Source organism: Osmerus eperlanus, chromosome 7 (genome assembly GCF_963692335.1).
Source record: "Osmerus eperlanus chromosome 7, fOsmEpe2.1, whole genome shotgun sequence".
Lineage (NCBI taxonomy): Eukaryota > Metazoa > Chordata > Actinopteri > Osmeriformes > Osmeridae > Osmerus > Osmerus eperlanus.
In genome coordinates this window covers 3,918,197-3,933,621 of record NC_085024.1, presented here as the reverse complement: position 1 = coordinate 3,933,621, position 15,425 = coordinate 3,918,197, and the positions used below count along the sequence as shown (strand labels likewise).

General features: G+C 45.4%; 1 protein-coding gene across 3 annotated transcripts; it reads right to left on the bottom strand.

Annotated features, from left to right (window-relative positions):
• Positions 1-3,675: 3,675 nt before the first annotated feature.
• On the bottom strand, positions 3,676-15,238 carry paqr7b (progestin and adipoQ receptor family member VII, b). Of its 3 annotated transcripts, none has more exons than XM_062466592.1 (2): positions 15,098-15,238; positions 3,676-7,114 (listed from the first exon to the last, which is right to left on the bottom strand). In XM_062466592.1, exon 2 carries the CDS (start codon positions 7,106-7,108, stop codon positions 6,050-6,052), a length of 1,059 nt encoding a protein of 352 aa, XP_062322576.1. In that variant the 5' UTR covers positions 7,109-7,114; positions 15,098-15,238; the 3' UTR covers positions 3,676-6,049. The 3 variants fall into 3 exon arrangements, with proteins under 3 accessions (XP_062322576.1, XP_062322577.1, XP_062322575.1); XM_062466593.1 differs by lacking the exon at positions 15,098-15,238 and adding an exon at positions 8,907-9,412; XM_062466591.1 differs by lacking the exon at positions 15,098-15,238 and adding an exon at positions 8,223-8,836.
• Positions 15,239-15,425: the final 187 nt, after the last annotated feature.

Below are 15,425 nucleotides of genomic sequence, written 5' to 3'. Positions count from 1 at the left end.
TCTCCTCTCCTCCCCTATTCCTCTCCTCCTTTCATCCTCTCCTTCTCTCCTCTGCTTCTCCATGCCTAACAATAGCAGAGACGGTGGGTGAGCGCTGCTCGAACTGTGCGCTGCTAGTTTCTCGTAGGCTGAATATAAAGCTGTCTGTTCTCCAAAACAATAGTTCTTTGTTGGTTGCTAAATGTGTCTTTTCACCATTTGAATAACTTGCCCCCCTTGGATTGTAATCACACTGTCTATATCCTGAAAAATATGGTAAAAAGAGAGTGGGAAGGATGTGAGTATGACATACTGCTTGAGCTAGACAAACAAAAGCATATACAAAATCATTCACGTATTAAAGAGGAATAATGACTGTTACAGCCTTGAGACGGACACATGGAAGGAGCCAGAGAACAATACCCTTTTGGGGCTTACTTGGCCTGTTGTAATTTCATGTTTAATTAACCTCGCCAACATTGCTGTGGGTCGTTACTTCACAATTGCCGCTTTTAGGTAAGCCATGCCGTTCTATTCAGTTGAGGAATGTGTGACCTTTCATTCAGACACTTACAAAGAAAGCCACTTTATCGCTATCCGACCATTGCCCTTTGCTTACCTGCGTGTGAAGCTCAACACAACTCTCCTTTAAGTCATAAAAAAATGTGTCATCTGGCCAATCATTATGGCAGTAAATATCTGTGATGATTCACTGGGTGAGTGAGCAGCTGGAGGGGGAGTGGGGGGGGTTGTTGTATAACCACCAGCTGTTGTTCCTGATTCTAACTCCCAATCAGGCTGATAGATCAGATACTTGTGGAGATAAATGATCGTTTTTCCCAACTGTAGGTATTAAGACAGGATCACAGATTGTTATCTGTGCCATTGTCTTTAATCATAAGTGGGTTTCAGTGCTACAAAGACAGGTATTGAACAAATCATTCTATTCCCCTTCCAATTAACACTATCTGCTGAGGCCTTTGATCAGACTCGCTCCTTGGTAGATGACAATCGTCACAACAAAAGGATTTTGTGGCACGCTTTTCTTTGTGAGATAACAAGGGGAGAAAATGGATGAAAATGCAAGAATAGCACAGGCACGACAGAAGCCAGTATCCTGCCATGGAAGTGGAAACTTGACGGTGAGGGATGGAGGGGGAGATGCCGGTCTGGCGCGTGGTGAGAGGGGGGGGGGGGGCATTTAATAACTGTGAAAAAAACGGTCCTTCAAGCAAGTCCAATCTTTAATTATGGCGCATGATAGGAAACGGGAGTCCGACTGATATCACTTTGGCAACCTTGATACAAATCATTGTCTGACGGAGCAAATGGAACATTTAAGAGACGCCGGAGAGAGAGAGAGAGAGAGAGAGAGAGAGAGAGAGAGAGAGAGAGAGAGAGAGAGAGAGAGAGAGAGAGAGAGAGAGAGAGAGAGAGAGAGAGAGAGAGAGAGAGAGAGAGAGAGAGAGAGAGAGAGAGAGAGAGAGGTGGGGGGGGATCTTTGAATGGCCAGAGATGAATGGGAGAGAGAAGTGGAGTTGGGTGGTGGGGGGCAGAGGGCAGGGGGAGGGGGTTATAGCAGTCGAGGAAGGGGAGTATTTCAAGACCAGTGATTCGAAAATTAATTGAGACGTGGTAGCGAATTGAGCGTTAGAGGACAGGAAGCAGCCAGTGAGGTGCTTATGCCTATCTCCTCCTTTTGATTTAGGGCCCTCTAAGCATGTAATATACCACGACAAACTCATCTCAGCCAAGGTATATATACGACAGAAGCCAATTTACGTTTTAACTTTCAATGATTCCTCATCATCCCTCATGGAGATAATGCCTCGCTTCATTGATGTCTGTAACTTACACAACGGTATGGATTTTCACTCGGTCAGGGTGGGTACAGTATGTGTTGTGTGTGAGAAAGTGAGAAATAGATTGAGAGAGAAAGAGAGGGAGGGAGGGAACAAGGTTGAGACGGACAGAAAAAGAGATTTGAAAGAGAAAGAGAAAAAGGCTGCATATGCACAAACACAAACATAAAGTAGTGCTTACTCTTTTTGAAAGATGCAAACACAAACACCTTTCCAGATCTGTGCACACATCCCTCCCCAGGGGTTTGAGGGGAACAGAGAGAGTGTCACAATAGTGCTCCCATTGGAATATCTGAAGGGGGGGAACCTTCATAAGAATAACTACTCTTAATCGGTTCCTATTACCGTAAGCACATTCCTGGGGGAGGGGTTAACAGCATACACCTTTCAAGAGGAGTAAATAATACATGGTCTGGCTTTGTTCGAACTGTTTGGCTGTACAAGATTCTTATATACAGTCAACACAAACGCCATAAACCTTCTAAGATTAGTAATTCAATGAATTATTTACAGTCGTATAAGTGACGAGAATGGATCTCCCATGGACCCATTTGTGACCACGGTGATCGGATGCAGGAGGCAAGCATGAACCCCGTTGCAGTGTGTCCTCGTTTTCTCATCCTCATTGAATGCAGCCAGAACAATTTAGGAGACAGTTCACAACACCATGCAGTGAGTCTGAACAAGCTGCTCGTTCTACCTCAAATGACAGACGTCAGTGATGAGGAATGAGGGTTTACACCCTATGCTACCACGAGGCGCACCTCCGCTAACCTGAACACCCACAGTTTCCCCATTCAAATGATGTGCTTTGGAGGGATGAAGAGAGTTGTCATACTCAAAATAATTAGGTCACGTCTCGATTTGAAGCACCTAATTGAAAGTCCACAGACATTAAATAACTACAGTATTATTAATTACTATCAACTAACAAATTATCCATTGGTTAGTGTGAGCGCTGGAGGATAGTTCATTGAATATTCACTAAGAACTAGCTGAGGATCATGAAAGGCCTCCTGAAAAATACTTTTCCTGATTGTTAATGGAAGGTAGGTGTTGCCTGCCCCCTGTTGGATGAAAGCACACATGACGCAAAGTGCAGGGAATCACAGAAATAACACTGACATTACAGAGAGAGTCTAATACCACCAATTATGAGAAACAGCAACAACTAAAAGGGGATCAGTTAGTATGTTAACAATTCATGGATTTATTTTCCAGTGAGCTGTTTTGGTGGCTGAGTTTATTTGACTATGTTGACATCTTGTGGCGGTGAAAAAAAAGACAAAGGACCAAGGGAGTTCATTTTGTACAGGTCCTGTGCCTGACCCTATCAGTGAAACACACCTGCATCATTCCAGCAGGGCTACCAGTCACCTGAACAATCAATCATCTGCCAAAACACACAGAACCAGGCAGAGACCCGGTATTATCTGTTTGTTTAGTGGGTAGTGACTACATGGCTTTGGCTTTTGTTCGTTCCGCACATGCCTCTTATTAGCTTGGCATGTTCCAACACATTCCAACTGCCACTGGCCTATCTGGTTCAGGACACAAATGGGTGTATCTCACCTCCTCTTACCCTTGACCCTTGACCCACAGAAAGGAGTGGTCACTCCATCTTCTTTGAACATATTAATATATATTTTTTTAAGTAAAGGATTTATTTTTATATTGATTCAGCTGACCCATTTATCCAACGCAAGACACATTTGAATCTGTGCCCTGTTGATGTGCAGTAAAATTGCCTACCCCTGTACAATAACCACCCCTGGCAACAAAGGTTGCATTTCAACAAATGTACTCTTGTACAGATGACTCAAACACCAGGGAATAAGTTAACACTCACTTATTTACTTAAATATCACAGAATATGAATACAGTCATTGTCACACATTACAGGCATGTTTAACAGGCAAGAAATTCAGTTTCTTCTCACCAGAATCAGCTTCAGAATACACAAGTGAGTCTTGTTATCATTTGGAAACCAGTCTAATATGACAGTAGGGTCCGTGCAAGACAGTGAAATTCAGTTTTGTTACCAGCTGTAGGTTTCACATAAAGCTCAGAGTACAGTTAATTGTACGGTTGTTCTTACTTAGTGTAATAAGGCTGTAATTAAGGCTGTGTTGTAATTGTATTGATACATTGAGTTAGAAATAACTTTATGGCAACTTTTAAATACATTGTGTGGCATTACTGCTGTAGAACTGATCCATTTGACAGTGTAACATCTTATTAATAAAGTTATTTTAATCAATAATTGTGATAAATTACAGCGTTACTAGACATGAAAAAGAGCAATTTGATGTTAAGTGTGTTACCCAGTTAACCATAAAGTAACCATAAAGGCTACACCCTTTTTCTAAACGTGCTTCTCACCCAGTATGACATCATCAGTCTAACGCTAGCCATCTTTAGCAGTCGGTGCTGACGAACAACATGACTGAATCATATACATACGGTGGTGTGCAAATGCTATTGGTGCCTTCCTCATTCAATCAGTGCCGGCCAATGAGCACGCGTGGGTGACCCTGTCCTTCACGTCTCTTTGAGTGACATCATCAGCTAGCTGTGCCTGTCATTTAACAACAAAAGGTGTCACCTAACCTAAGAGAAAAAAGAGTGACCATTATCTGATGGCCTCCCAAACCTCCCAGTGTTGGTGTACAAAGTTGAGAAGAGCCGAACCGTGCACAACAGGCAGATGTTCCACTGCCAGGAGGGCCATCACTGCCTGGTATGCACTGGTGGGGATCTAAGACCACAAGACAGTACATCTCGTTTCACTTCTCTAGATGGACTTTTTCATGGCCACTATGTAACAATTGGCGCTGATGCACAGTTCGCAGAGTTATTCATATTTGAGTGTTCCGCAGTAAACAGAGCATTCCAACTTCAACCTAGAGTGTGTTCCAAGGTGAGGGCACCTGGGGAGGACTACAGTGACCAAATCAAAGAGAAATGCGAGGCCAGGTATTCAAACAGTGCACACTTTGAAACACACCAACATCAAACTAACCAAGACATGCTTCAAGGCACATACATCCCCAAACACACATACACACACACACATACATACACACATACACAGACATGCAATCGAACAGGTAATCACCATATTCAGACAGCCTGTTCGGTGCATGATGTCAAGTCAATGAACAATCAGTGACTGAACAACATGCCCAAAGGCATTGACATCATGGGGTGTCAAAGGCAAAAGCTGAGAGTTCCAGCCCTTTGAGTACAAAAGAAACATTATCACACAAAGAAAACGAAGAGACATCATAGCAAATCCTGGACAACAAATCCTATCTGTCTTTGCCCCCACCAGCCGAATTCCGAGTGCCAGCCTCATTCTGTCTATCTATCCCCTTTCAAAAGGAGGGTTTCAGATAAGAGGTCAGAGGTTTGGTTTGCAAATGAGGTGCTCTGTTTCCCCAGCTCGGGGCTGATGTTTGACAGGGTGCCCTGGCCACGGGCCTCGATCAAACTGACAACGTTACAGCTTCGAGGCCAAAAGACAAGCGTTGGAGCCCGAGGGAATAATGAAGGGAAACACTACACTACAGTGTTTGACAGCTGTGGGGGGAAAGAGCCAATCGATTGCAGCTTGCGGAGAAGTTTACCAGAGCTGGATAATCACAGAACTCAAACAAACTGGTTAAATTCTGGCACTACAATTTCATTGGGGAATCTAATTGCCTTCAAAATCAAATAGTGGTAATAGACCTTACAGCCTGATTGGTGGTTCTGTCAGTTCTTTCAGCATACATTAAGAGTTTATTGCATGCTTGGTGATGTCACTAAGTCCTTCCAGTTCTGGGTAACTGACCAGAGCGGCCATGATGAGTGATTTCACAGTGAAGGGTGGAAATACAGAAGACAGATTAACCAAGGAGAATTCTGGGACCATCGTTAAACTTCCTCTCTGAAGTGCAAAAAAAACGTTTTGGAGTGTAACAATCAGTGCTGTACAAATACCGACACTGTTCAGTCAAAACACGCTCTGTAAGTTGCCAGGTAAATGTAGTTTGGCAAGCCACACGAACAATCAAAAAAAAGAAGAGAAGTTGAAGTTAAAGATAAAGTCACTGTTATCATACACAGATATCTTTGAACGACACAAGCGCCTGGGTTCTTTTGGTAAGGAATCTTGTCGTCAAACCGATCCGAGCCACGCTTGACCTTTCGCCCGTCCTCCGCTCCTACTCCACCTTCTCGGTGAGTGTGGCGCGGACGCGCTTGCGCACGTAGAAAGCGGTGAGGGCGCAGCAGCACGCCGTGAAGATGAACAGCGCCACCGCGTCGTGGGCCAGGTCGCCGTGGAGACTCTCGTACAAGGGCCTGCGCGCAAAGTAGTCGATGCGGACCGCCTCGATCTGAACCAGGGTGCACAGCACCAGGAACACGTGGAAGATCTGGTGGCCCTGGCCGAAGAAGTCGCACCTGCCCTGGAGCCAGCGCTCGGGGTGCGGGCAGGCGAAGAAGTAGGCGCTGATCAGGAAGAAGAGGACCTGGTAGCGGTGGTAGGCCACGGCCGGGTCGGAGCAGCCCTTCTGGTAGCAGCTGTGGATGCGGTGGAGCACGGGGCTGATGTCCAGACAGTAGGCCAGGCCCGAGGGCACCACCTGGAACAGCTTGTGGGCGAACTTGGGCAGCCCCGGACTGGCGTACTTACCGTAGCAGCAGCCGAAACAAGACAGCCAGGCCAGGAACGCAGAGGCGGGCAGGAAGACGCCTTGCACCCGGCTGTGCCACTCCTCCTCGATGACGTAGTAGAAATGCACCAGGGCGCTGCCGTACTGGTAGGTGGCCACGCCCACGTAGTCCAGGAAGTAGAAGGTGTAGTGGGAGAGCTCGGACTTGGCGGAGAGCAGGTGGGCGAGGGCGCTGCACGACAGGTAGGTGAAGGCGGAGAGCAGGACGATGAACAGGGGCTGGGCGTGGGGGTCTCGGAGGAAGTCCACCGTCTCGGAGATCTCCCGGCACTTCACCAGGATGATGAGGGCGGCCAGGAGGTGCGTCCACACGTTGAGGGCCTCGTTGTGCCTCTGGAAGAGCGTGAGGAAGTAGTACCTCCAGCTGTGGTCCGGCTGGCGGTAGCCGCCGAGGATGTGCTGCTCGCGGAACACCCAGGGGACGTCGGACGCCTTGACGGTGCACGGCAGCGTGGGGAAGGCCGACTCCAACAGCCGAGGGATCTGTCGCAGCTGCTGGGCGTTGAAGTAGAGTCGACCGATCTGCTCCATCACCACTGTCGCCATGGTAAACTGGGGTGGTGTACAGGGGAGAGAGAGACATAGAATGAGCCCTGACAGTCAATATCTATCTGGCCTTGAACTGTGATTTGTAGTAGTCTGTGTGGATTTATCATCTAATATGCATTAGGGCACCCCATTTTGCTTTATAAAGCTTTGATGCCATTGAAAAGGAAATTATTATGAAATGGACTGGTATTTGCTACTGAGTAACCTGATTCTACAGGCACAGCAATCATACTGTAATGTTAATAATGTGAATAGGTTGAATGAGAGTGCACAGCAAAACCAAAACAATCAGGGCTCCACAAAAGCATGAATAATGAATGACAGTTCTGTATTAGCTTCTAATGCAGTAGGCTGCAAGGGGTTCGAGTCTATAGGAGACTGTAGCACAATTGTCTCAACTTGGCATTACCGGATCCTGAAAACCAAGATCAGCAACATTATTTTAAACCAGGAATTCGTTGTCAATGGTATGAAGAGCAATCAACAAATTAACCTCAACGAATTGAGCTGCTTCCATAACCAGAAACGTGAAGATAGCGATGAATGGGGACATTACGTAACATCTCTCCACCCAGTCTCCACATACCGTCCACACCCTCCGGTTTACAGTCGTTGCTCGCTGTTCAATAAAATATTAATAAGCGGGGGGAAATGAACGTCGAATATTCTAGACTGTAGCCTACATGTCTACGATCCATAGCCTATATTTTAGAATGGGAGGTAGATAGCATAACTATTAGCCTACAAATCGTCAGGCTTGGTTGGCTGCTGAATCGATATCCGTCCCGTCACCATGAGTTAATGAGTTTGGTATTCAAAAAATAAGCCATGAGAAAGCAGTAGGATTTTAGCAATGAAAATGTGATCATCAGTTGAAGCCGACACATGGTTTCAAAACGGAGACGTGGTGTAAAGAAATGCGAGCGTGATGAAAAGTCCTCTCATTCTATTTAAATTCCATATGAGAAAGAGACATGTCATTTCACAGAAGAAACGACAATTCCATAATGTGCCGACTGCAGTCTTGGCATGCATACAGTACCCCTATTTAGCGAGTAGTCTAGGATACCAAATGTTCACGCAAATAGATTATAATTTTAGATGAACCTACCTGTAGATTTAAAATCTGTACCAGCACCCAAAGAAAATCTCTCTATATTTTTTTTAAAAGATTCCAAACTAGGCTTATATATCAACGAAATATAAGCATTGTCTGATGAAATACAAATGTGAAATTTTACAGTGTAGCCTACTCTCATGCGGGAGGCGCGCCTGTCGGCTTTGACCCGGCGACGAAGGATTCACGAGCAAACGACAAACGTAATACTTAACCAATCAGCAGTTAGATTTGGTACCGTTGCGATGCCCTCGCATAAGAAATTGACCAATAGTATTGCATGATCCCGGTGAAATACAATCGCCTACACGGTAAGGAATCCACTCCCACGTAAATTCCCGATGCTTTCTCGAAACTGTGTAACTATGGAGTCGAGAAGGCCTACAGGTTAAGCAGGTGGTATATCATTCTTACATTACCAAACGAACATTCTCGCTTAAACATGAAGGTGGGGGTAGCCTACTCACCGGCAGGCAACTGTCACAGTCTCGTCTGAATCAAGCTCCACGATTGGAAAACAATTATCTACAAAAAACGGCGCAGAGCACAAAACGTTTGAGATGCTAGCACTACTCAGCTCCTACACAAGCAAAACACTGAAAATGTTTCGACTAGGCTACTAGTGCATGGATTTGCGTACTGTTTTACTTAAATTGGCAATCATAAAGATTAACCTACCTGAAGTTACGTTTGTCACTTTGCCTAATTTGATGGGCAGCAATATAGACTACTGGATGTCCCATTTTACTCTTATCGCTGTATATTTGAATATAATTGTTCAGCAGTTCATACTTGGCCTTGCATTGAAACCTGTCTGTGTCATTGGCCTGTAAGTTTATCAGCATGGAGTTCATTGTGTTGCAACTAGTTTTATCTCTGTCTTCCCAGTGTGGGATGAAAAGTGACAAAGTGTCTTTGTGGTAGAACACTGTGAGCATGTCGGTGAAAGAGCTTCATTGTACGCATGACCCAGCCCAGAGTACATGTTCCCACATATCTGGCAGCCTCACGTGTGTGTTTCTCCATGAAGTGATCTGAGACAAGATGAGACAGGTTCTAGACGATCTGTAGGACATTAGTACCAGGACAACGTGAACATGCAGCATTTAGATCAATACTGCAAACAGGAAGAACTTTAGACTGGATAATGGCACCAGAGATTTGACTGAGGGGACGGTTCTATTTACATGAGTACAGAACCTCAACGGAGGGAAACTCTTAGCTTTATCAGTCTCATGTCCCCTGGTTCTCAGAAAACAGAGACAGATTTAGCCGAAGGACAGGTTTAGCAAGGTGGTGAGAGAGGCTAAACGACTGTACACTAAAACACCAGTTCTCTGCTAACGACTCTGTCTGGAGAGGGCTCAGGCAGATTACCAACGACAAGCCCAGAGCCCCCCACTCCACTAACGACTCTTGCCTGGCCAACGACCTGAACGAGTTCTACTGCAGATCTGAAAGACAATTGGACTGTCCTGAACTACACCTTCCCTCCCAAGAGGCCTCCTCCCACCACCACAGAGACGACTCTCCATTCAGGAGGAGAGAAGCCAACAGACTTTTCAAGAGGCCGAATACCCGCACACAGCTGCGACGGACTCTGTCTCTCCAGCCACCCTTAAGCGCTGCGCTGATCAGCTGCCTCCGGTGTTCACCAACATCTTCAACACCCCCTTGGAAACATGCCATGTGCCTCTCAAGTCCTCATCTCAAGTCCTCCACCATCATCCCTGTGCCCAAAAAGCCAAGGCCAACAGGACATAATTACATTTACATTACATTTATGCATTTAGCAGACGCTTTTATGCAAAGCGACTTCCAAGAGAGAGCTTTACAAAAGAGCATAGGTCACTGATCATAACAACGAGATAGCCCCAAACATTGCGAGCAGCCAAAACATGAAGCATACATTGTGGAAAACCAAATAAGTGCCAAAGGGAAGAACCATAAGAGCATGCAGTTAGACAAGTTACAATTGAACAACATGAAACTCTTTCAACATGAAAGAGTGCAAGAGTGTACCTGTAGAAAAAACAATCAACAGTAAAATATTTCACAGCGAGTACAAGAATTTGAAAGCGTTACAATTAACCAACAAGAGCAACAAGTGTCTCAATACGAGTCATTGTGATCCTGGAGGAAACTAACATCAGGTCCAGCCAAGCATTCCTAAGTGCCGTTGTACTCCCGGAACAAGTGCGTCTTGAGCCTTTTCTTGAAGGTGGGGAGACAGTCAGTGTCCCTGAGGGGGACATCAGGTGGGGAGTTGATTCCACCATTGGGGGGCCAGACAGGAGAAGAGCTTGTGTTGGGACCGGGCGCTCTTGAGCGGTGGGACCACCAGACGGTTGTCAGAAGAAGACCGTAGGTAGCGGGGGGGGGGGGGGGGGGGGGTGGTGTAAGGCTGGAGGAGAGACTTGATGTAGTCGGGTGCAGACCCGTTCACCGCTCGGAAGGTCAGTACCAGAGTCTTGAATCTGATACGGGCCGTGATAGGAAGCCAGTGGAGGGAGATGAGGAGCGGGGTAACATGGGAGCGTCTGGGTAGATTGAAGACCAGACGGGCCGCCGCGTTCTGAATCCTCTGAAGAGGGCGGGTTGCGCATGCTGAATCCGCCTATAGGTGGGAAGCTGACAACCTGGTGACCTGGTGTAGCCAGAACAACTTAGAGCTCAATGCTCTTCAGACAGTGGAGATGGTTGTGGACTTCAGGAAGAATACAGCCCCGCTCACCCCCATCACCCTGTGCGACTCCCCAGTTAACACTGTGGAGTCCTTCTGCTTCCTGGGCACTATCCTCTCCCAGGACCTCAAGTGGGAACTGAACATCAGCTCCCTCACCAAGAAAGCACAACAGAGGATGTACTTCCTGCGGCAGCTGAAGAAATTCAACCTTCCAAGGACAATGATGGTGCACTTCTACACAGCCATCATTGAGTCCATCCTCACCTCCTCCATCACCATCTGGTGCGCTGCTGCCACTGCCAAGGACAAGAGCAGACTGCAGCGTATCATCCGCACTGCTGAGAAGGTGATCGGCTGCAATCTGCCTACCCTCCATCAGGACCAAAACCTCACGCCATAAAACAGTTTCTTTCCATCTGCTACTGGCCTTCAACAAGGCCAAGGACTCCCACTGACATTTAACTATTATCTATTTTAAGTCCATCCGACACCTATTGCACTACGCACAAGCCACCTTGATCTCATTTGCACTATGCTGCCCATTCATATTCATATTTTTACATACACTTTAAATTGTTTTAATTTTTTGATTGTTTAGTTCTTAGAATTAGACTATTGTACTTTTTTACTTTTAATTTAAGATACGTATATGTTTATTGTTTGCACCTTCCTGCCACAGTAAATTCCGTGTTTGTGTAAACCTACATGGCGAATAAACCACATTTTGATTCTGATGTCTGTAAAATACATTGTTTTTTGGGAGAGTTGTAAAGCCAGAGAGGGATCAGAACTTTCCCAGGACCTTGACCCCAGTCAAAAGGAGCGCTTGTGGAGTCGGGATGATGCTGCGAGGGTTCTCAGCTGTGGTTGCTCTACCGCAGGCCCACTGTGGGGGCCCGGGAGGCCCACTTTGGGGGCTCGGGAGGCCCACTGTGGGGGCCCGGGAGGCCCACTGTGGGGGCCCGGGAGGCCCACTGTGGGGGCCCGGGAGGCCCACGGTGGGGGCCCGGGAGGCCCACGGTGGGGGCCCAGGAGCAGAGCGACTGGGTTCCATGGTACCAGAGAGATAAGAAGTTGATCGTCCATTTGCTCTGCCAGGCTGACAAAGAGCGCTCTGTGTGGCGCACCAGTCAGCATACTGATGCTGGCTCTCCTCGGTACAGGGAGTGTCTGACAATCTATGCAAACTTCTGTCCAGCGCAGGTAATGCTTCTGGGACTGAGTCGTTACAATTTGAAAAAAACATGTGTCCGTTTCCTTCAGTTCTCATGCAGAACTGTCCTTCACAGTTTTTTGGACACAAAACTCACAACTGATGATCAAAATGCACATTTTTCAAAACGCTAACACAATTTTCAATTGCTTGGATACAATACACTATAATCGTCTATTCAAAATGACACAACTAAACATCACAGTATCACCATTTTAAAATGATATTCACACATAACATCTGAAATGTCTGTAATTTCCTTTCCTGTCTGTGTTCCTCACCTGGCTCCAAAAACAAACAAACAAAGCAAAACAAAACAAAGGATTTGATTACTGTCCTACATTTCCATCAACCCTGTATTGTGGATTCGGCCACAAGTTTTCATCCACATTGCAAAAAAAGTTTTTATTTGACAAACATCTCTGAAAGAATCTCTGGGCATGGTGAATCCAGGCCTGACACTGGTCTGCAGTGATGTAATTGCACACACCTCATCCATGGCCTGGAGAAGAGTAACTTGTTCACGAGGGTGCCTATCGTACAACTTCCACCTCCATGTGGAGAGAAAGTCCTCAATAGGGTTGAGGAAGGGAGAGTATGGGGGCAAGTACAAGGCTGTGAATTGTGGATGGGCCTGAAACCATGCTTGCACCAATTGAGCATGGTGTCAATGGATCTTGTTATACTGAAACTTTCATGTTCTAAACTTGGAATATTGTTTACTAGTTTCCATAAAACTATGCATTAAGAGTAATGCAACAGTTACTTATCATTTTGAGCAGTAGTATCAATTGACAGTTAGATCATTGTAATGTAAGGAAATGACAGACATTTCAGATGTTATGTGTGAATTGCATTTTAAAATGGTGATACTTTGATGTTAAGTTGTGTCATTTTGAACAGATGATTATAGTTCAATGAACAAATGATCTAAGGTGAACGTGTATTGTATCCAAGCAATTGAAAATTGTCTTAGCGTTTTGAAAAATGTGCATTTTGATCATCAGTTGTGAGTTTTGTGTCTAGAGTTTTGAAAAAGGACATCAAGGTTCTGAAATTAGTGTCAAAGTGATTGTAAAAAACTGTATGTTGATGTGGTATCTTATGAAACATGTATCACAGGTGTCTTTAAAGATATGAACATACAATGCTATGCTTTGAACATGTGACAGTCTGTGTTACAAGTAATGACTGTTTTGAGTTTTGTATCTAGAGTTTTGAAAAAGGACATCAAGGTTCTGAAATTTGTGTCCAAGTGATTGTAAAAAACTGTAATGAATTGTTAAGATTGTTGGTATTGGGGCGTCCTGGTGGCTCACTGGATAAGTGTGTACCATGTTGGCTGAGGCCTTATCGTAGAGGCCTGGGTTTGAGTCTGGTCCAGGGCCTTTTCTGCTAGTCTTGCCTTCTCTCTTCCTTACATTTCACTATGAAAAGTAACATCAATAAAGGCAGTAACAGGCAATAATAGTGGCAGAAATGCACCTCAAAATATATCTTCAAAACATTTGTGTATTGAAGTCTTGGTTGTCTGCAGAAATCTTAGTCATCAACCCAGTGCATGATCAGTAGAAAATAACGAAACGAACGTCCTCCAAATATCTCTGTTCCGAAACACCACTAGATGTCAGCAGAGTCCACTCATTACAGTTTTTTCAGATTGCTTAAACACAATTTTGAAAACAGGGCTCACCAGACATAGCCTGGCTCTGCCCTCCTACGTACTTCCGCTCAATTTTATTTTTGCTTCTGTAGGTCTGGCCATGAGGTACGTAAGTCAGATTTTTCAGGTTGATTTTCTACCGGCGAACAGAGGGAGTGGCTGAGAGCGATGACGTTGATGTCGTGAGCTAGTTTGTGTTGTAGTTCCGTAATGGCGGCGGAGAAAGATGCGAGCAAAGCCATTCGGTCCGTTGTGGCAACGCTGCCGAATATCCAACAGCTAAAGCCGGAGCAAGTTTTGCTGAGTTTTGTTGGTGGCCATGATGTTGTGGCCCTCCTCCCCACGGGGTTCGGGAAAAGTTTGATTTTCCAGCTACGGCAGCTAGCTCTGTTACAGTAGTGGTGAAGGAATTGGCTAAGGCGAACGCTAGCGATTGGTTATGGCAGATCAGAGTGGCTCTGGGCAGTTACGTGCAGTTTGAGGGGGTACATCATGCGTCCGGATTGGGGGGGGGAGAACCACCTCCCGGAAATGAGTCTCTGCAGGTTGGGATGTCTGGCTCACTTTGTCAAAACACAACACACGATTCACACAACCAGACACACAAGTAGCAGAACACCTCCAATCTTTTGCAAAATGAAACACTTTGTTCAAAACTATACAATCATTTATAAAAAATAAAACAAATTCTGTCACCGTATGCCACACAAATGGTTCATAAAATTGGGATTGTTTGAACAAGTTACACACTGTTGTGCACAATTTAAATCACTTTTACAGTAAGTATTCTTTTCTAATGATATAACCTGCTTGATTTTGTCAGAGATATTGTTAATTTCTGGTAGAGATAGGTGCATATCGCACGTCCTGATTGCGTCTGGGGGGGGGGGGGGGGGTACGTGCAGGTTGAGGGGCACATCATGCGTCCTGATTGCGTCTGGGGGGGGGGGGGGGGGGGGAACCACCTCCCGGAAATGAGTCTCTGCAGGTTGGGATGTCTGCAACACACAAGACCTGTACTGCACACTGATGAAAATATGTACTCTATTTCTCCACATTGAATACGTAAAGGTTGCATTTTGTGCAGAAGATCAGAACATATTTCAAATCAAATACTATAGTAGGCTACATACTGTAAACACAGCAAATACATTTGTGGAGACAAAAGAAAGCATACAGCAAATGAAATACAGTACATTGTTTCAATCATGGACTGCAGTGAATGGGTACAAAACAAATACTGATGCATATAGTAGGCTACATTTGACTGTACTGTACTGGAGACAGAAGAGAATAGTAGTTTTCACCTGTGCTATTGTCGAAATGTCCAAATTACTGTTGCAACAGTATATTTGCTGAGGTTGGGATGAACTCTCTGTCCAGCCTCTCTCGATGTTGCCCCATGGTTCACAACATGGTCAACCAATGGTGCTCGAATTTCATTAGATAATGTAAATTTGGCCCTATTCCTCCACAGGCTCCCCCTCTCATCGTCACTCTCCCTTTCCCTCTTCCTGCAACATTGCCTTCCATTTTTGACGAGGACAGGTACACTGACCTGTTGCCTTTTTATACAGTGCTTACAGCTGATTGGTATGTTTACAATTAAGCACGTTAGTGCTTGTACACCTGACG